The following is a 22,596-nucleotide window of genomic DNA, read 5'->3' on the forward strand; positions in this document are numbered from 1 at the left end:
TATTTTGGTAGAAATGTGCCCAGAGTGTCAGAGACATTCCAAAATATTTTTTGGAACAACTTCATTGTCTGACTGCAGACTAGAATCCTCATCAGTTTCATCTATTATACTCTCATTTGAGTCAATCAGAGGATCAGAAAAATCAGCTACTCCAACCACCTGCAAAAAAGGAGTTTCAATTTCAAGATGTAATACATTTTGGCTTACATTCTATTAAAATTAGTCACGGGGAAGTACGTTTGAACCATTTATAGAAACAGCAGCATTTTAAAGTACAGTATCTGAAGCATACCTGAATGTTTCCATTCCTCGTCTTCTTTCGAACAACATCACAGTGTGGAGTTGGAGGGTTGTCTTTAATATACTCATCCGTCTCATCACTTTCGGGATAGTTCACTAGGGAAAACCCTTTGATGGTAAATACCTAAATATAATTAAACAAAATAAATACACATTAAGAGTTAATATTAGCACAAACATGTGGACACGCTACTAATAATAGAAAACATATCTAGTAGGGGTGGAACGGTACACAGAAGTCACGGTTCGGTTCATACCTCGGTTCAGACATCACGGTTCGGTACGATTTCGGTACAATGGAGGGAAAAAGCAAAACAAAAATGCAGAAGGCATTGTATTTTTTAAATAAGTTTTATTAATAAAGGCATAGAACCAGTTTATTTGTAGTGCACTGACAATAGTTTTATATAATTAGTTTATTAATTAAATTAATAAAAAGACAAAAAGACCTTGCGATATGTTTGGTAATTGTACTATTCATTTAAAATTATTTTGCTATATTTCAGATCAATATATTTGTTTTCCTTAATTTTAATTAACATTATTAATTGGCAATGTAACATTATTCTCATCTGAATTATAAATAATTGATTTCTGTATAAAATAATACTACCATTAAAAACACATTCGATTTTCTTTTTTAATCAATGTAGAATGTGTAAGATTAGTGCTCCGAGGAGAAGAAATGGAAACCAATGCAATATGATGAATGTCCAAAAGACAGACTGTTTTGAAATGGAGTTGGATAAATATGTTTTGCTTTTAAAACAGTGTGTATGTGATTTTGGTTGGGTGACAGTTGTAGGTTATAGTTAGGTTGTAGGCCTCTCTCTCTCTCGCACACACACACACTCCAGCATTGCAATCTTGACATCGCAGCCTGTTCATTATGCGGTCACGGTCACACCAAACGCGAATAGAGCTTCAAATTCGCGTCTAGTTCGACGCTAGTCCAAAGCGAATAGGACGCGCGTAGCCAACGTTTGAAGTGAACGCGCATTCAGAGCTAAGCCGATGGTACAGATTATATGTCCCTAAAGAACCCGCGTATCTAACAGTAGTTCCACATTACATTAATTAATTTGCACGCGAGTTTTATTTATTTTTATACCGTGTATTCTCCGTGTAAATTCGTGCACCGAACCGTGACGCCCGTACCGTTTCGGTTCGATACGAATACATGAACCGTTCCACCCCTAATATCTAGGTATGGTACATCTAGGTGTATCTAGGTTGACATTGGAGCGAGCATTTGAGGGGAGCCCCCCATAAAGCCAAGACTAGAAATGTGTGTGTGTGAGGGCCCCATAAAGCCAAGACTAGAAATGTGTGTGTGTGTGGGCCCCATAAGGCCTAGACTAGAAATGTGTGTGTTTGAGCTTAACTGAATTCATTCGTTTGAGGGGAGGGCCCCATAAAGCCTAGACTAGAAATGTGTGTGTGGGCCCCATAAAGCCTAGGCTAGAAATGTGTGTGTGGGCCCCATAAAGCCTAGACTAGAAATGTGTGTGTGTGAGCACTTGACATGCGCAACGAGGGCGAGACTAGAATAGATTGTGATGACAGAGTCGACGTTACTCCTTTACCTGTGTGACGACAGCATCTTTGTTGGAGTCATCATGGGAAGAGTGATCTGTTAGGGATGTTTTGGTCTCTAGAACAGAAGTCTGCTGCTTTGGCTCCTGGAAATCAGACAAAAAAACATACACTCATCTTTTCTAGAGGTAACAGCAACAAATAAGATGTTGCAATGCATTACATCCAAAATACTCATTCTGAACATGCAGCAGCTTGAGAAGTGTTGAATTACACCTGCAATTACACTACTTTAAATATTGACAGGTGTTGTACCAATGATGTAAAATCCCTAAGAGTGAGATCCATACGTGAGGGCCCCATAAAGCCTAGACTAGAAATGTGTGTGTGTGTGGGCCCCATAAGGCCTAGGCTAGAAATGTGTGTGTGTTTGAGCTTAACTGTGAATTCATTCGTTTGAGGGGAGGGCCCCATAAAGCCAAGACTAGAAATGTGTGTGTGGGCCCCATAAGGCCTAGACTAGAAATGTGTGTGTGTGAGCGCTTGACATGCGCAACGAGGGCGAGACTAGAATAGATTGTGATGACAGAGTCGACGTTACTCCTTTACCTGTGTGACGACAGCATCTTTGTTGGAGTCATCATGGGAAGAGTGATCTGTTAGGGATGTTTTGGTCTCTAGAACAGAAGTCTGCTGCTTTGGCTCCTGGAAATCAGACAAAAAACAACAGAAACCAAAGTTAACAAAAGTTAGCTCATGTGAAAACAGTTTCTCATCTAGCACAGCTGAAATATAAGAGCATACACTCATCTTTTCTAGAGGTAACAGCAACAAATAAGATGTTGCAATGCATTACATCCAAAATACTCATTCTGAACATGCAGCAGCTTGAGAAGTGTTGAATTACACCTGCAATTACACTACTTTAAATATTGACAGGTGTTGTACCAATGATGTAAAATCCCTAAGAGTGAGATCCATACGTGAGGGCCCCATAAAGCCTAGACTAGAAATGTGTGTGTGTGTGTGGGCCCCATAAGGCCTAGGCTAGAAATGTGTGTGTGTTTGAGCTTAACTGTGAATTCATTCGTTTGAGGGGAGGGCCCCATAAAGCCTAGACTAGAAATGTGTGTGTGGGCCCCATAAGGCCTAGACTAGAAATGTGTGTGTGTGAGCGCTTGACATGCAGCATGAGGGCAAGTCTAGAATAGATTGTGATGACAGAGTCGACGTTACTCCTTTACCTGTGTGACGACAGCATCTTTGTTGGAGTCATCATGGGAAGAGTGATCTGTTAGGGATGTTTTGGTCTCTAGAACAGAAGTCTGCTGCTTTGGCTCCTGGAAATCAGACAAAAAAACAACAGAAACCAAAGTTAACAAAAGTTAGCTCATGTGAAAACAGTTTCTCATCTAGCACAGCTGAAATATAAGAGCATACACTCATCTTTTCTAGAGGTAACAGCAACAAATAAGATGTTGCAATGCATTACATCCAAAATACTCATTCTGAACATGCAGCAGCTTGAGAAGTGTTGAATTACACCTGCAATTACACTACTTTAAATATTGACAGGTGTTGTACCAATGATGTAAAATCCCTAAGAGTGAGATCCATACGTGAGGGCCCCATAAAGCCTAGACTAGAAATGTGTGTGTGTGTGGGCCCCATAAGGCCTAGGCTAGAAATGTGTGTGTGTTTGAGCTTAACTGTGAATTCATTCGTTTGAGGGGAGGGCCCCATAAAGCCAAGACTAGAAATGTGTGTGTGGGCCCCATAAGGCCTAGACTAGAAATGTGTGTGTGTGAGCGCTTGACATGCAGCATGAGGGCAAGTCTAGAATAGATTGTGATGACAGAGTCGACGTTACTCCTTTACCTGTGTGACGACAGCATCTTTGTTGGAGTCATCATGGGAAGAGTGATCTGTTAGGGATGTTTTGGTCTCTAGAACAGAAGTCTGCTGCTTTGGCTCCTGGAAATCAGACAAAAAAACAACAGAAACCAAAGTTAACAAAAGTTAGCTCATGTGAAAACAGTTTCTCATCTAGCACAGCTGAAATATAAGAGCATACACTCATCTTTTCTAGAGGTAACAGCAACAAATAAGATGTTGCAATGCATTACATCCAAAATACTCATTCTGAACATGCAGCAGCTTGAGAAGTGTTGAATTACACCTGCAATTACACTACTTTAAATATTGACAGGTGTTGTACCAATGATGTAAAATCCCTAAGAGTGAGATCCATACGTGAGGGCCCCATAAAGCCTAGACTAGAAATGTGTGTGTGTGTGGGCCCCATAAGGCCTAGGCTAGAAATGTGTGTGTGTTTGAGCTTAACTGTGAATTCATTCGTTTGAGGGGAGGGCCCCATAAAGCCAAGACTAGAAATGTGTGTGTGGGCCCCATAAGGCCTAGACTAGAAATGTGTGTGTGTGAGCGCTTGACATGCGCAACGAGGGCGAGACTAGAATAGATTGTGATGACAGAGTCGACGTTACTCCCTTTACCTGTGTGACGACAGCATCTTTGTTGGAGTCATCATGGGAAGAGTGATCTGTTAGGGATGTTTTGGTCTCTAGAACAGAAGTCTGCTGCTTTGGCTCCTGGAAATCAGACAAAAAACAACAGAAACCAAAGTTAACAAAAGTTAGCTCATGTGAAAACAGTTTCTCATCTAGCACAGCTGAAATATAAGAGCATACACTCATCTTTTCTAGAGGTAACAGCAAGTGTCACAGCAACAAATAAGATGTTGCAATGCATTACATCCAAAATACTCATTCTGAATATGCAGCAGCTTGAGAAGTGTTGAATTACACCTGCAATTACACTACTTTAAATATTGACAGGTGTTGTACCAATGATGTAAAATCCCTAAGAGTGAGATCCATACGTGAGGGCCCCATAAAGCCTAGACTAGAAATGTGTGTGTGTGTGGGCCCCATAAGGCCTAGGCTAGAAATGTGTGTGTGTTTGAGCTTAACTGTGAATTCATTCGTTTGAGGGGAGGGCCCCATAAAGCCTAGACTAGAAATGTGTGTGTGGGCCCCATAAGGCCTAGAGTAGAAATGTGTGTGTGTGAGCGCTTGACATGCAGCATGAGGGCAAGTCTAGAATAGATTGTGATGACAGAGTCGACGTTACTCCTTTACCTGTGTGACGACAGCATCTTTGTTGGAGTCATCATGGGAAGAGTGATCTGTTAGGGATGTTTTGGTCTCTAGAACAGAAGTCTGCTGCTTTGGCTCCTGGAAATCAGACAAAAAACAACAGAAACCAAAGTTAACAAAAGTTAGCTCATGTGAAAACAGTTTCTCATCTAGCACAGCTGAAATATAAGAGCATACACTCATCTTTTCTAGAGGTAACAGCAACAAATAAGATGTTGCAATGCATTACATCCAAAATACTCATTCTGAACATGCAGCAGCTTGAGAAGTGTTGAATTACACCTGCAATTACACTACTTTAAATATTGACAGGTGTTGTACCAATGATGTAAAATCCCTAAGAGTGAGATCCATACGTGAGGGCCCCATAAAGCCTAGACTAGAAATGTGTGTGTGTGTGTGGGCCCCATAAGGCCTAGGCTAGAAATGTGTGTGTGTTTGAGCTTAACTGTGAATTCATTCGTTTGAGGGGAGGGCCCCATAAAGCCTAGACTAGAAATGTGTGTGTGGGCCCCATAAGGCCTAGACTAGAAATGTGTGTGTGTGAGCGCTTGACATGCAGCATGAGGGCAAGTCTAGAATAGATTGTGATGACAGAGTCGACGTTACTCCTTTACCTGTGTGACGACAGCATCTTTGTTGGAGTCATCATGGGAAGAGTGATCTGTTAGGGATGTTTTGGTCTCTAGAACAGAAGTCTGCTGCTTTGGCCCCTGGAAATCATACAAAAAGTTCTAAGAAACAGATCATGCATATGAGATCACATAGCTATGCATAGATAATCAGGTTAATATACGATTTATAATGAAATACATATTGTAGAAAACAGATGTAGCTGTGCTATTCAGCACTTAAAAAAAAATAATTAAAATCAGTATAGCTAATATAACCAACTCACCTTTTTACGCCATGGCCATTGTGAATCACCATAGTTGTATTCGATTTCACTTCCTATTTCAATTTTCTTCACAGCAAATAGACACAAATGTGGCCTGTCGTTTACTACGATTTTTTTCATGGTGCAGTTTGGAGATTTGTGATTGTCATTAATCAATCTTCCAAGGGAGCGGTCTTCTTTGGATGCATCAATACTAAAATAAATAAGAAACCCACCCTTTAGTTGTTGAACTACAATACCAAATTTCACCACCCATAAAATGATTGACAGCAGGGGGACTTCAAGACTTATCATTGGAATTAACTGCTGCGGTTCACCAGCCATGTGCGATTAAAAGATTGGTCCTGCTGTTGTTCATTCATCAGCTACTCAATAATGTGTGTTACATGTCTTCATTAGAATTTTCAACATCTCTACAAAACATGCGTGTTTCCATGCTCACCACCAGTGACGCTTCTGCCACTCAAATTCAAACAGAAATGTGCTCTGTAACTCAGTGTAGTCTCTTGCCCGGCATTCTTCTGCTGAAATGAGTTCACCCCTGTACTCCAAAACAAAAGCTCCGGCTTCCACAGGCTGGGTAGTAAACACTCCTCTTCCTATGAGGACAAACAATTAAAAATACATTTAACTGGAAGAAAAATGTGTTGTCTTAACCCTTCACATACAGATGTGGTATAACTAGTGTTGTCAAAAATATCGATACTGAAATATCTGAACGGTACCAATACTAATTTCGAGTGTGTGCGCACAGAGGGCTACCCGTCATGGTTCATTGCAATTTAGCTTTTTAAATAGCATAGCATTTATTTACACAAATACATAATAAATTACATTTTGATGTTTGAAAGCATTTTTTTTACAGTCTATGTTTGAAAGTCTCTAGGTTTACACCGCCACGCGCATGCCCAGTGTTGGTGAATGGTCACGTGATCCACGTTTTCAGTCGTTTTAATGTGGCCCGAGATCAATTCTAATATGCAGCTAAAACGCTGGTTTGGACTGAGATCGTATTCGTTTTAATTCTCCCTTTCTAAACTAAAACGCAGTAGTGTGGATGGGGTCTGTGATTCAGGTTATTAACTAGAGACCGACCGATATGGATTTTTAGGGGCCGATACCGATAAAAAAAGACAGATACCGATATCGGCCGATATTATTTATGTGTATATTACAATACAGTAGCAATATTATGTATATGTGTATTATAGTACAGTACCAGTCAAAAGTTTGGACACTTTCCTATTGGTGTGTACAAACTTTTGATGGGTACTGTATATAGAATACACAGTATAAAAAATTTTTTTTTGCAATGACCACTCAAATGTAGGGTTGGGTATCGGTTGGGTTTTATCCGATACCAGTACCTACTCGGTATTTTTTAAACGGTTCCAGTGCTTAAACGGTTCTTGAAACGGTACTTAAGAAAACGAAACCGCACACACTTTATCAAAAAATAATACCCTTTTATTTACAGGGCCAAACTGGACACAATATTAACTTAAATCTTTAAACAATATAAATACAAGTAACATACGGTAATAATAAAACCAATATAAAATATTTTTTTTTACATTAGGCTACATTTTACACATTTACATAATATCAAATAAAACAATATTGTATCAAACAATGTAATAATACTGGAGATTAATAGAGATTACTTGCAGGCAGAGCTGCCAACTCTCACGCATTGACCGTGAGACTCACGATCTCACGCCACACATCCATTTTCTCACGCAGAGAAAAATCGCGGACAAAGAGGACACCGACAGACAAGACAGAGAAGGTTACTTTTGATATGGAACAAATCCACAACTGTCAGATTCTGTCAATATTTTTACGAGATTCACACAATAAATAACGTTTTGGCTCTTAGAAATGTGACAGATCGCTGTAGCGCGTCAGTTCAAACGGCACGTGATACAGCAGCCTACAAATCCACTGCTTCTTAGCTACGCAGCGTTAAGTGAACCTATGAAAGAGAACATCTCTGGTTACTGGTGTAACCTATGTTCTCTCAATAGGGAACGAGACGCTGCCAAGCTCCTCGCGCTGCCGACCAGCTTCCTTTTTCGGCAGAGAAATCTGAGGAGCAGATGGCGCGCGCGCCAACATAATATGAAGACGTAAGTGCGTCGAGGCGGCGCCCGCGCCATTAGCCAATGTATTGGCTTGATTCTATATGGGATTCAGACTATCGGCACACCCAGAGGGCGTTCTGACGCGTAACTTTACACGTGAAATGCAGCCAAACAAACCTTGCGAGCAAGAGCGCGGCAGCGCGCATGCGAGACAGAAGAGACTGTGCGTGTGTGTGTGTGCGCACGCGCGCATGTGCCTAATTAAGTCAGGCACCGAAATTGTCGTTCTTATTCGGTCCGGTTACTACCGTTTACGTCGGAACCGGTTCCCTATTGGCACCGAGTTTCGGTACCCAACCCTACTCAAATGAGGTGATCAAACACTTGTGTGACAAAGATATGTAATGGAGGCAGGGTGAATGATAGAATGAGAATGATACATTTGAGCTGTAACCAAACTAGTTTGCATTGCATGTTATATTATTCTAAATACTGTTGCATAATCTTCACTAACGACTTTGTATTTTAATTTAGTCACATTATATAAAACATAACTTGTACCAATAAATATCAAAAGTGTCACTGACAAAACCTTATTATCTTCTATTTTTAGTCTTAATTCCTCTAATCTCTACCAGTGGAGGAATAACTCAGATCTTTTTACTAAAGTAAAATTAATAATATCATAATGAAAACGTTTTTAATTTCATATGTACAGTACAGTGGTCTAATAAAACATTGGTACCTAGTCAACCGTTATCTGAGATTTGTTTTCATGATAATCGAATGTAAAGAGTTTTATCTCTAAAAACTGTTTAGCTTATAACGCTAGTAATCTCTAAAAACTGTTTAGCGTATAACGCTAGTAATGGGGGCATATAATAAGTAAAAAGAAATCGCTAGTTTATACCACTAACAAGGCTCAAAATAGCCCCACACGAACACAGGAACATAATGAGGGTCCCTACATGCAAAACGAAGCATTGAGAACTGTGTAAGTGTACAGACCGATAAAGATAAAGATAAAGACAGTCCACTTCGTGTATACAGACAGGAGCCATCTTTGGAAAACAGTCTCGACTAATCAAACCACGAACGCCATTCATACAGTTCAGAAGTTCACTGAACTTCATACAGTTCAGCTCACTTAGCACGTCGTTCGTGGTTTGATTAGTCGAGACTGTTTTCCAAAGATGGCTCCTGTCTGTATGGTCTGTATACACGAAGTGTATTATATGCCCCCATTACAAGCGTTATACGCTAAACAGTTTTTAGAGATAAAACTCTTTACATCCGATTATCATGAAGACAAATCTCAGAGAACGGTTGACTAGGTACCAATGTTTTATTAGACCAAAGGTTCATTTTGCACCGGAGTTCTCCTTTAATAAATAAGAAGTAAATATAGCGAACAATAGATAATCAACATGGAGGCGCCGGCGGGTGAACTGGAGCTCGTCTCATAAATGAACAGAAACTCAGCATATAGACCAGGGGCCGTATTCACAAAGAATTTTATCTTACCACTAGGAGTACTCCTAAATCGCACTAAAATATTTAAGCTAGGAGTTTTCTCTTAAAGGAAAAAACAATCACAGAATCACAGCACCTTTCAGACCTACTCTTAGTAAGGAAAATGACAACTCCTAAACTAAGAGTGAGTCTTCGTTGCTATGGATGACGTCAGTTCTCATGCACAAGCTTCCTCGCAGTGATCACGGTGATTGGTTGTTAGATGACAGGGCCATCATGCGGAGCATAACACAGACGCAACAAATCATGGAATTACGACATCTAAATATGTCTGTGTCCTACACCAAATTAATAATAGTAATGTCATCGAAATGCATATATAATGACATGTTTGTGCAGGCTCCAGTTAAGTGTGATTCTAAAAAGGCAGAGAGAGAGAGAAAAGTCGTGAATTAAATTAAATTAAGGTAGTCTAATACCCCAATGAAAACCGCCACTTGCCTAATAATGAAAAACAACACTTGCATTAACACTTGCTTGGTTAATTGACATCCTATTAGCCTAAATAGACTACTTAAAGCAAGGAAATGTTGCTCTTATTGAAGTAATGTAATAGTTGAATGACAGTGGATTATGAAGTCGCCAAAACGTAAAAAAGAAAGCCCAACTGGACGCAGGATCAGTTACTGCTGCTGGCCGAGTTGGTGCTTAAAAAAAAAAAAAAAAAAAAACATAATCAAAGTGAAATTCGGCACTGGGATATCAAGCAAAACTAAGCGTGAGAATGGGAGAGGATTTGTTTGCAGATCAATGCAGCATTCCCGCTTGTGTCGCGGAGCCCGGACGACTGCGAGAGGCGGTGGTATGCGCTACAATCCTTTGTGAATAGGTCTTAGTGAGTTAGGAGTCCTCTCGACTTCTTTTAAGCTGTCCCAGACTTAGGTGCTACTTATAGGGCTAAAATGCTTCGTGAATTACTCTTAGTGAAAAAAATTAGGAGTCCTTAAGTTAGGAGTGACATTATTTTTAAGAGTTGCTCCTAAATTCGCCAGTTAGGAGCTACTTTTAGCCTTAAAATTCTTTGTGAATACGGCCCCTGAGAAATATATCTATATTGAAATGTCTACTTTTAAACAGAAAAATTCAAAAAGAAAGACAGACTGATCTCTGCTAAATGTAATCCGTATGAAATGTGCATTTCTCTCTGGCGTGTTCACTGAAGATCGCGAGTCAGCGTCGTAAGTTCATCTTTGCAGCGACACTGACTGAAAACACTTGTTTATTAATAAACAATTAAAATGTCTCCTTGCTATATTTGATGTATTCATAATCATTACTTTTGCCAGTTCTTTGTGACAGCTTTTAGGTTTTATTGGCAGCGCCACCCTGACATGAATAACCGCATCCCGCATTTAAAATATTAATTTATCGGCCATTATAAATACCGATACCAATAGTTAGGAAAATGCCTAATATCGGCCTGGCTCTATTATTAACACACAATGTGGACACTTTTACAAAACCAATGCTAATTTATAATTTTCCAACTACAAAGACATGGATTATCATGTAAGCGTATGCAAACGATCAGTACTAAGAAATGAATGTGTAATATGCTGTCCCATACCTTTGTTACTATCGATAAATCGTTCCATAAACCCAGGCTTGTCCCTCAATGACAGAATGTGTGTCCTGGCATCATCAACAGGCCGTATCCTTGTCTTTCTTTTCAACATTATGGCTCTGAAAATAGTTACACATACACAATAAAAATAAATAAAATTAGCATGGGGAAATTAGCTTTAAAAAAAAAATCTAACAATTTCAAGTAATGTAACGTTAATATTCAGTGGTTTAAGATCTAAATGTAGGCCTACCTTGCACAGGTCAGACAACAACACAGAAATGATAGTTAGATCTATTCCGCCATTTTGTAAATACTGTAAAATAGATCAATAAACAGATAGTCTGTCAGCTGCACGTGATCTGCAATCATGTCTGATAAATTAAAACATGAGCTAAAAAAAGTCTGTGAAATAGTTGGCAAACCAATACATTAATGGATTTTTGCAAAACTATAAAGACAACGGAGTCAAATTATCATGTAACGTTAATGCAATAAAATGCTTCTTACGCAGCCGCCATGATCAGCTATCGATCTATAAATAGCATCACCAGCTCATAACATTATCAGCTATCTATCTGAATAAAATCCTACATCATTAACTATCATTTAGGTGCGCTATGAAATTGAGTAAGAATTGAAACGAATATCATGTAAAAAGTCAAATAAATTCACCTACCGGTTTCTCACATGAAGAGTGTTTTCCGTGTGTTCAGAGTCGAAGCGCGTGGAACTTCCGGTTTAAAATGCCGTCTCCGTGAACTTTTAGCAGCTAATGTTAGCCATCTGTTTAAAACCTTACTTCATTAAGCATCATTCTGTTCACACGACTAGAAATACACATTAAACTATATCAGATGTATAGTTAAATACTATAGGATTACAGAATCCTGTTGCTTAGCCTACATGAAGTGTTTCTTCAGTTGAAACAGAGTCAAAACACGAGGAATTGAAGATTAAAACCCAGTAACAATGTGCGTGTAGCGTGGGCGCATCCAATAAAACTACACGGCTCCTCCCTCCCTCTCCGTGGGCCTTTCTCATTGGCTAAAGCCACACACACTTCCGGTAGTGTGTATCTGCTGCAATACCACGTTCCCAGCTACAGGGGCGATAGAGAGCATACACACATACACACTCATAACCAGTTTTTATCACCTTGTGGGGAAAGTGAAAAAAAAGCATGAGGCATATCAGCAGAGGCTTCTGAGGCAGTTTACATTGAAATCGGTGTGGGGCCCACCATTTCGGGCCCCACAAGGTTGTTGGACCCCATACCGTTGGTGTGCTCCTGGTCACTGGGCCCCATAAAGTAAGAAATACAAGTACACACACACACACACACACACACACACACACACACACACACACACACACACACACACACACACACACACACACACACATATATTTATATATGTTTATTTGTTTTTTGTGTACAAAAAACTTTATTAACATTAGAAGTGAACCTCAAGCAATAAAGTAAAATAATAAAAAAAAATCATGTCATGGCCCCTTTAAGATTTTTAAGCTTACATTTTCATTTAATATTTTATCTTTGTTATAATTAATGTAAGGGTTTTTAATAGTTTTTTGTTTTAGGTAAATTTAAAAACACTGAATTCAAAAGGCCATTATCTAACATTTATTTGGAAATTCATCACAACAGTTTTTTTTTTTTTTTTTTCACTTTAAAGGTCAGTGGTCAAAAATTAACTAGTCAAAAACTGTGGGAACCCTTTTAATTGTTTGTGTAGTCATGTGCTGTAGCCACGTTGAGTCAGATTTGAAATTCCCTCCAGTGTGTGCAGCCTGGGCTGGGCTTGAGGATGGAGAGGTTAGTGTTTATTAGCAATTGTGTGTGTGAAGTGCATGGGAGAGTTCGGTGTAGCCCTGGGCTGGGAAACTGGCTTCATTCTGTTTGTCTTGGCTGGCGACCAGGATGACCCCAATCACCCTCCTCTTTTCCTCTCCTTTTCCCACTTTGTCTCTGCCACTTTCTGTTTCCATAATAGCTTTTACTGTCTTTCCCCCCTCTGTCTGTGTCCTGTTGTACTTTTTCTTTTCCATTTTGCTGCTGTCTCTCTCAGTCTCATCATCTCTCTCTCTCTCTCTCCCCCTCTAGAGCACCCGTGTCGCAGTAAAAGTTTTGCCCCCCCCACCAGTCTTCCGAGCTGTGACTTCTTAAAAATAAAAAAGGGCTGTGTGTGAGGCGAGGGTAACTAAAAGGGTGACATCATATCCTGTTTACTCCACTAATGAATGGATCACAAAGAAAAGGGCCAGCTTCTGACATCGCCCCCCTCTCGAAGCACATTGTCTAAACATTCCCCTCATCACTGACCACAGCCTGTTTAATGCGCCTGCCAAAGTTTGATTGTTCTGGGGTTACTTCAGCAAAATCAAGCAAAACGCAACATGCTGGAATGTCATGGAACTAAATAGCATGAAGTTTTATTTCCGTGTATTTAATTTGATGCAGTTTTGTTTTCCAGATCGCTGGTCTGCGGTAAATTAGCACTGATTGCAAGCAGACCTGTTGATAAAAATGCTTTGGATGTCTGCGCAGTGTGTGTGTTTGTGGTGGAGGTTAGCTGTCAGGCTCCATAGCCGAAGAGCAGCGCAGAGGAGTCACATGGTGCGCTGCTCTGTCCCGCAGGACCGCTGGAACACTCTGTTCTGAGGAAAGGATACAGGCACATGAATGAAACTCGTTCGCTCTCTCCGGCATGCTCACATGACCAGCGTTGCACTCGTTCATTCACTCTCTCATACAAGCATATGCATTACTTACACACACGAAACTCTGACCTTGCTGACTGCTATATCCTTCACTTCCTGCTCCTTTTCTCATACCCAGCAATCTCCTGCTCTCATATGACCACTGCGGCCATTCCTCATTATCTCCTTCCTGTCCCATCTCTCTCTCTCAGTATGTAAAGTGCATCTCAGTGCACCCCAGATCATCTCAGACTGCAGTGGAAGTACATATCAGCTGGTACAGGAGCATCCTCATTCAGGTCAACATGAACAAACAGATAACCATTACATATGGTATAATATTCCATATTAAACATTCCATATAAACATTTTAGCATGTACAGAACATTGTTTCTGCTGGTTGTTCAGCTGGTTAGGACATGATGTAAGCTGCAGTCGTGGTGTTGAGGACACAACTATGTGTATATTAAAACATGATCACCCAATTTTAAAAGTAATTGTGCAACTCGACCCTCCCTTTTGAATGGCGGTGTAATCAGCGCTTTTGTGTGATTAGATTAGCCAATCATAATAAAGATAATTTTATATATTGTAGACTTACTAGAGTATGTATAGTATAGTACAGTAGAAAACATGTCCTGTTTCATTCACAGGGTCAGTAATTTGTAAGTAGTTTGGAAAATGGCCATGTAAAACTAAATCACCACTTATGAGATGACAAATGTTGCCGTTGGATTTCAGGGAAAATAAATGTTTTAGATAGTGAGTTTGTTGCTACTTCAGTAAGAAAGATGCATCAACGAACAGGTAAATTCAGCAACACTTGTTGAAGGGAGTATTAATTTAAGTCAAAACTGTTTCGGCACTCAGGCTTTTCATCAGGGATAAAGTCTCTATGAAATCAAAAACTCTTATTGCAATATATGGAAATAATATGGGATTTGTCATATAATGTCATTATTATTATTTATTTTTTTAAATGTGTGCTCTCGAAATTGTTAATAATAAGCATTAACCCTCCCCCTGGCTAAGACGATTCTGATGTGTAGACCGGTTCAAGGTCTGGACAATATGGTTGTCCAATGTCTAGACGAGTTCCAACCAATCAATGAATTCCTGGTAGACAAAATCAAGTCTCTGCTTACATTTTTTTTTCTCATTCTAGAAGTCATTTCACTTGAATATACAGTATGTTACAATAGGGAAGAGAAGTCGCAATTTTCATTTCATGACCTCTTTAAGAAAGTTTGAGAGCAAGTTGAAGAGCAACTATTTAAAAAAAAAATACAATCATAAGATTCAGCCAATAAAGTAGATAAGATAATATATCACCCACCAATTAGGATCCAACCAATTACACAGCACTATAGAGAACAGGTCAATCAGTGTTAGTGAATGAATTAGTCTTGCTGGACCCAAAAAGAGAACAGAAAATATTTAAAGGGTCACTTCACCCATTTGCATTAAGGTTTGTATTGTTAGAAACCCAGTCATATATTATAATGATGGTGGAATTTTGCTTGTTTTTTTTCTGAGATGGGAGAAAAAAGGATTTAAGTGTTTTACTTCCGTCCTATCGTGACGTAAATATCGTCATTTTGCGTCACGATAGGACGGAAGATAAATTTCATTGCATATTAAGAAAACTACAGCCTTTAGCTCATTATTATTCAAGGGCGTGGGACCCACTCACCCCACCGGCCTATTACAGATCAGTGGGTGGGACTAAACCTGAAGAAACTAAACTATTAATCCGCCATCTTGCTTGGAAGACAGCAAGCTAAGCTAACAAGCGCTCAAGGAGTTAGATTTACCATAATGCCTGAATTTACGACACACGATATGGAAGACGAGGATTTTGAAAATCTTTTGCTCGAAACCGATGTTCGTGGCTATTTATACGAGCCACAATATAGCGAAGAGCAGCTGAGGCTGATGGAGGAACAAGAGGCGGCGGCGTCGGCTGCGGCAGCGGCCGCCGCAGGAGACCAGCCCGGCGCAGACGAGAAGCCCGGACTGGCTCGAGCTGGGCGGACTGCTGGTGCCTACATGTCGTGCTCTCGCTGTGCGCTACGGACACAGATAGAGTCCGTCTGCTGCAGAGAATTTCAACGATCGCAATATCTCCTGGACGAAATCTCTGAATCAGACGAGCACACGGACGTTTGTGTTGTGATCCATCCAAGTTTCGCACCGCATATGTTCTGACTGAACATCCAGGTAACTTTATCATCATCATGCAATAATTCACCATATAGAAAGAAATACAAACGAGGAGTAATTCACTAATGAGTTTGCCAATGTAACGGGGTTCGTTGTTGTGGGAAGAATGAGGCGGGAACCGGCAAACATTTAAACATTTTAATAGTAAAATAAACAAATACGAAACAAAAATATAAGCGAGCAGCCCCTCACTGCTGGCCACACACAACAGAAACAAAACACAACATAAAATCAGGCCTGTTCCTCTCTCGATCTGCCCTGTCGTCGCTCCTCGTTTTATGCGTCCGCTCCTCGGTGAGAGACGCGAGAGACACCGGTCCGGTGCGTCTCACAGGTGTCGTTCATTATCACTCGCGCCACCGGCCTCGCGCTGTCCTATCACATCCCTCGCCCTCGTCCTGCTCGCCACAGCCAACTAACTAGAAATTTTGTGTGAAATGAATTTCTAACTCTGGTGGCAGCTAACCTTGTAGACGGAAAAGTGATTTCTCTTATGTTTGCGCTGTTCTGGATTAGTGGGAGTGGCTTGCGGAGCTGTGCAATGTGGTGCATTGTGGGAGTTGTTGTCTTGCATACAAATGCGCACTAAAGTTATTTTCTGTCTTTTCTCGGTCAAGAGGGCATCAAATTCAAAATTTCTTTTACATTTCGACTACATAAATGACCCACTTTCAATAAAGATTAATGTTGAAATGGGTGAAGTGACCCTTTAAATTCAATTCCAAACAATCCAAAAATTAGGAGATAAACCTTAACAATAAAAAGTTGGTGGTTGGATGAGTTTACTCTGTAAATTATTCAGCTTTAAAATGGTTATTTACTTGTGTTGTACAGTTGAGGGTAATTTTGATGAAATGTGCCTCCCTTCAAGCTTTGTTTTCTAACAAGTGCCAAATGGAGTCTGAGAACTAAATATTATCATGAGCAGCTCCTGTATCATCTTGATGCTTTTTAATTTCACATTAGCTTTTCACAGTCATCCGTCTTAAGTCCTCCCACTTCCCTCTTAGCGGTGAGGGGAAAAGCCTCTTCATACCCAAGCAGATCTTCCTTCTCCTTTAAAGGAATCGCACCTGCACAGTCTCCAACATACACTCACATCTGCCTTTTCCACTCTCCTGCCAGTGTGCCTTTCAGACTAGAGTCAGCACGCATGAAGAAAATACTGCGGCCCCCTCAGTCACGACTCAGTGGCTTTTGTGTGTGGTTGTTTTTCTGGTTATTGTATAATTGTGTGTGTGTTTGAGAACAAGGACAGGGTGACGTGCTCAGAGAGGGGATGATGACTCTGGGGGTCAGGCGGTGTTGTAGCAGCAGGCTGGGGGTCACAGGCTGACTCACTGCTTGCCTTCAACTGACTGTCTGACTGCAGAGTTAGTCATCTTTCTGAATCGTGCAGAGACCCAGCCCAGAGAGAGAGAGAATGAGACCTTGAGGTAAGGAAAGGCAGATAGAGAAAAAACAGAGAAAAGGATGAAGTGGTCTAGGCTGTCAGTGCTTGGTTTTCTTTAAAGAAAGTTAGAGGTTTAAAGAGATGATTCACCCAAAAGTTTTCACTCTGTTCCTTCCATACAATGAAAGTGAATGATGATCAAGGGCCGTCACACTCAGAAAATGACAAAAAACACAATAAAAGTAGTCTTCAGGGCTACATTTTCCAAGTCTTCTGAAGTTTATAACTTTTTATGAGGAAAAACAGATTTTTTAAAAATTTTATTCATATGGATTACTAAGTCGTCTTCTCACCAAGATTGCACTTTTTTTGATACTTTTTTTTACTTTTCACTTTTTTGGCACTCTTAAAATCTTTTATTATTATTATTATTTTTTTTATTTTATTTACCTTTATTTTCCCAGGAAGTCTCATTGAGATTAAAGGACAAGTTCGGTATTTTACACTTAAAGCCCTATTTTAAGATCGTTTCTGATGAAATAGAACGGTTAAGATTAAAATTTGGACACATGCTGCTGGCCCGAGAATTTTCGGTTTCTGTGGTTGCACCCCCCCACCTCCACAATGGTTGCATAGGTGCACTGGAACAATCCTTCCTAAAATGCATTAAACTTTAGTTTACAAAGACGTGAAACTCACCGAGTGGTCTGGGGTGTTCACTGATATGCTCACACAAAAATCACTGCAAAAGATGCTTTCCAACAGGTTTTATCGTAGTTTTTGTCCAAGTCAAGTCAAATGGAGTTGAACAAAAACGATGATAAAATCTGTTGGAAAGCATCTTTTGCAGCGATTTTTGTGTGAGCATATCAGTGAACTTACCGAACTTGTCCTTTAAAATCTCTTTTACAAGAGAGACCTGCTCAAAGTATCAGCCATACAGTAAGACAACATTTTAAAATACAACAAATACAAAAAATAATCATATATATATTAGAACATAGTATCCTCTCAACAAAAACAATCACAAGCCTTCATTACTGCTGTCTTTATGATGCCTTTAAATTCACCAATAGAAACCAATTTGTTTTAGATCTTTTTGCAAATTATTCCATGCCCAGGATAGGAAAATTCAGTTTTCCCCAGTTATGTAAAAACTCTGGAAACTCTGGTTTTCTGTAAAAACGATGTATAACAAAGATCCTAAATCTCATTCACTTTCAAATAAAATATTAGAGATATCCCATCAGTAATGTTGAACATCACTGATTCTTCTTAAATTGTAACAAATTGCAATTGTCAAAATTTGCAAATTGAAATAGAGATTTAATGAGATTTAAGAGCTTCAGCAGAGGGGAAGATTTTCAGTGAGTAATGACTTAAAGGACAAGTTCGGTATTTTACACTTAAAGCCCTGTTTTAAGATCGTTTCTGATGAAATAGAACGGTTAAGATTGAAATTTGGACACGTGCTGGCCCGAGAATTTTCGGTTTCTGTAGTAGCACCCCCCCCACCTCCACAATGGTTGCATAGGTGCACTGGAACAATCTTTCCTAAAACGCATTAAACTTTAGTTTACAAAGACGTGAAACTCACCGAGTGGTCTGGGGTGTTCACTGATATGCTCACACAAAAATCGCTGCAAAAGATGCTTTCCAACAGGTTTTATCAAATGGAGTTGAACAAAAACGACGATTAAACCTGTTGGAAAGCATCTTTTGCAGCGATTTTTGTTTGAGCATATCAGATTTTTGTGTGAGCATAACAGGGCTTTAAGTGTAAAATACCAAACTCGTCCTTTAAAATTTATTTTTGTTTTCTGATGGTATTGTCAGTCTTCAGGAGACATAGAATGTATATTAAACCGTATGAACTACTTTTATGGTGTTTTTGTCATTTCTGGAGCTTGACAGCCCCTTGTAGTCATTCACTTTCATTCTATAGAGAAGAGCATGCATAAAGATCCTGCCTTCAGTTTTCCACATCACACTTTGTGCTCCACGAAGGAACAAAAGTCAGGTTTGGAACAACATGAAGGCAGAATTTTTATTTTTTAGGTAAACCGTGGCTTTAAAGCACGAACTGAGGGTACTAGAGGACTCTATTTCTGGTCCTGATATGGTTGTTCTAAAGCAAAGAGAGAAGGAGAGGGGAGATAAAATTGCGAACTGTGTTTGGTAACGTTTTTCCAAGCCCCGCGGTGATCTATCTGACTGTATCACATCTCGCATGTTTTAGTGATGAGGCAGCGATGCACGGGGCGTGTGAACGTGTGCATGCCTCCGAGAATTTAGGAGTGCCTGTGGTGTATGCGTATGTTTAGGCAGGAGCAATCCGGACCAATCACAGATCAGCCTTTCAGAATTCCAGGGGCACATCTGCATTCCAAGAATGTGTGATGGATGGAGTTATTACTTGACTGTCTCTAACAAACCTTGGATCCAAGTGTTGTTGTGTCATAATGGAAATTAGCTGGATTGAGATTTAGACCTGGGGCCAGATTTACTAACAGCTTGCACCAGCGCAAACCTTTTGGCGTAAAAAACTACTGTCAGGATTTACTAAAGACACGCAGTGAAAAATTTGCACTGAAAAGGCACAGTTATTTTCACAGCTGACCATATTGCATATGCATTTGTAGGAGTTTCCCTTTCAGTTTTTAAATGAATCTCATGCAAGGTGATTTACTAAGGTTTGCGCTCATCAATTTACCGGTGTTTGCGCCATTATTTACCACCCAAAAAAAGTCTTAAACCAGACGCTACCTGGTAGATTGCGTTGCGGCAACACCTTATCCATTAATACTAACACTTTATCTTCTATTATATATCTATTATCTAAAAAAAAGAAAACAAAGTACATTCGTTAGATTAAACTGGGAAGGGTCATAGCACTTGCATATTGGTGTCCTATTGTTAGTTTAACTGCTTCTATTGTTCTCATTTGTAAGTCGCTTTGGATAAAAGCATCTGCTCAATGAATAAATGTAATGTAAATGTTGGTCATTATGGAAATTATCCGGATGCGCCTGTGTTCTTTAATTTGCGTGTCGTCAGTAGATCACGCGCAGAACTTTCCACTCCCATTGGCGCTTAAAGCTCTCCCACTAATTTGCCGTTTAGTAAATCTGGCCCCTTGTCTGTCTCCATTATGCGCCAGATATGAAAGGGATGTTTATTGGTTTTGTTCATAATGCAGTGCACAGTTCATTCGATGACTATAAACACTATTTAGATTTTCAGTTAATCCCACTTATTTATTGCAAGTTTTCATCAAGATCAAACCTGTACATTTATGTCTACGCTTTGGATTAAGTACTGATGCTAATGCCCATGTCCAAGGTGGGCTCAATTAGCCTGTGACTTCTCCCAGAAAACATGTGGAGCGACAGCTCCTCCACAGGGGCAGGACATTTCTGTCAGGGTGAGCCATGCAGCAGCAGGCGGTTTGATATCGAATCATGGCCTGAAAGTCTCTAACCAATCAAAATAACCAGTTAGCTCTAGGCTAATCTCAGGGCCTGAATTTTGGCGAAGCATTATTTTACTTTGCTTCAGCAATGATAAAGAGAATCTTGCATAGCATGTTCATGCATTTTGGGGGCAAAGCAATGAAGTAAGGGGTGTGTTTGTTTGGGTTGATTTCAGATACCTTACTTAGCACTTAGTTCCTCCCTTGCTGGCTGGCACATTGGGCGCCAAGCGATCTCCAACGAACTCAATCGGCAGTGCCGACTTGATAGGCAGACAGCACGTAAATCATCATGAGCGGCGCCAGACTTGCCTTGGCCAGACTGATTTACATGAGATGCACAACTGCTAAAGGTATTAAAAAAAGTCTTGGAAATATCTTGAATGAAGTTTATTATACAGTAATTTTACCCAATTGCCGACTTTTTTTTCCTGTTGTAACTAAGCATAAATACAAAAAAGCAAGTTGAGGGTTAAAACAAGTTAAAACCGTCTATATCCAGTTTTAAGGATGTTTAGATATTTTTAATGGAAAACGAGACAAATTCAGATTAAAAAAAAAAATCTTTTGCAGAGCATCATTTCCTGTCATCTCTGTACTCTGTTCTCAAAAGTGACAGAAGAAGCTGAAAATAACAAGGCGAAGGATCTTTGAAGTAAGACGAGCAGATGCATGACTGTCAAATAAACATCTGTACATTTGATTGTTGGATGCATTGGCATCAATGCAACAAACATTGATTGTTGGATGCATTGGCATCCATCTCAAGTTTGATGCAATGAATGTTTGTAGGGATCAGTAAATGTGTATTTGTGTGCTCACGTAAGTGGGTGTTTGTCTTAAATTTCCTCTGTCCACTTGTGTGGGGCTTTCTCCTGTGCTGTTAATCGGAGGGTTGTGTTTCTCATAACTCTGTAATGAGCCCAAGCCCATTAGGAAAATTGGGAAAGCATGACAGAGCTGCTCATTGGTGATGCCAGTAGCATACACTCACACACATCCCTCTGACTGCTAGTGATCATCTTACCCCCTGCAACGGATCCCCAGCCAGACGGCCAGTCACCTCAGTGTTGACGCTCTGGAGCATCTTCCTAGCTTCCCTTTTCTTTATTTAGAGTTGGATCAATCTTTTATGTGAAATTGCACCACGAGTCAGACTGAGGAGGCTTTTGAGGGTTGACCAGATCATATTTGGGATTCAGATTTGACTCAAGGTTTCCTCAAGCGCAATATGAATTGTGAATTTAACTATTAAGGTCCTTAAACCTGTTCTGCATTCATAAAAAAAAATTGTTCTGTTACGACAGGCAATAATCTGGACTTATATGTAAAAATCGTGTTGAAAATAATGCATTTATAGTGGAGGTCTGTGTGGCAAGAAATCTGTCTGGTTCTGCTTTGTATTAAATTGATTTATAGTAAATCTTTCATAGCAAAATGTATGTCATTTGAGCAGTAAAATGTAAAGTCTTGTGGCCATTCACATTAGCCTGGCTCCCTACCTACGTACTTCCGCTTTCATTTTCATTTTCCTTCAGTACTACGTCTGGGTTTGCTGTATATTCTTGGGTTTTCTCCGATCAATTTTTTACCGGTCCAATCAGCGAACAGAGGGAGTGGCTGAGCACGATGACGTTAAGGTATGCTAGTTTGAGTTGTAGACATACGTCACGACCAAACATTAGCGATTGGTTAT

At 39.9% G+C, this 22,596-nt stretch overlaps 1 protein-coding gene and 1 long non-coding RNA gene across 2 annotated transcripts; both read right to left on the minus strand.

Moving 5' to 3' along the window:
* Positions 1–45: 45 nt before the first annotated feature.
* LOC130087416 (uncharacterized) lies at positions 46–1,979 on the minus strand. Its single transcript, XR_008807368.1, has 3 exons — positions 1,887–1,979; positions 293–424; positions 46–159 (listed from the first exon to the last, which is right to left on the minus strand). It is a non-coding gene; the product is annotated as an uncharacterized LOC130087416 (long non-coding RNA).
* A 454-nt stretch (positions 1,980–2,433) lies between these two features.
* Positions 2,434–12,451, minus strand: LOC130087620 (uncharacterized). The gene is made up of 10 exons (XM_056254028.1): positions 11,771–12,451; positions 11,095–11,210; positions 6,353–6,509; positions 5,911–6,103; positions 5,630–5,725; positions 4,995–5,090; positions 4,350–4,445; positions 3,715–3,810; positions 3,081–3,176; positions 2,434–2,541 (listed from the first exon to the last, which is right to left on the minus strand). Exons 2-10 carry the CDS (start codon positions 11,201–11,203, stop codon positions 2,434–2,436), a joined length of 1,047 nt encoding a protein of 348 aa, XP_056110003.1. The 5' UTR covers positions 11,204–11,210; positions 11,771–12,451.
* Between the last annotated feature and the right edge of the window lie 10,145 nt (positions 12,452–22,596).

This window comes from Rhinichthys klamathensis, unplaced genomic scaffold (assembly GCF_029890125.1).
Source record: "Rhinichthys klamathensis goyatoka isolate OS25496 unplaced genomic scaffold, OSU_Roscu_1.1 h1tg000109l_1, whole genome shotgun sequence".
Taxonomy (NCBI): domain Eukaryota; kingdom Metazoa; phylum Chordata; class Actinopteri; order Cypriniformes; family Leuciscidae; genus Rhinichthys; species Rhinichthys klamathensis.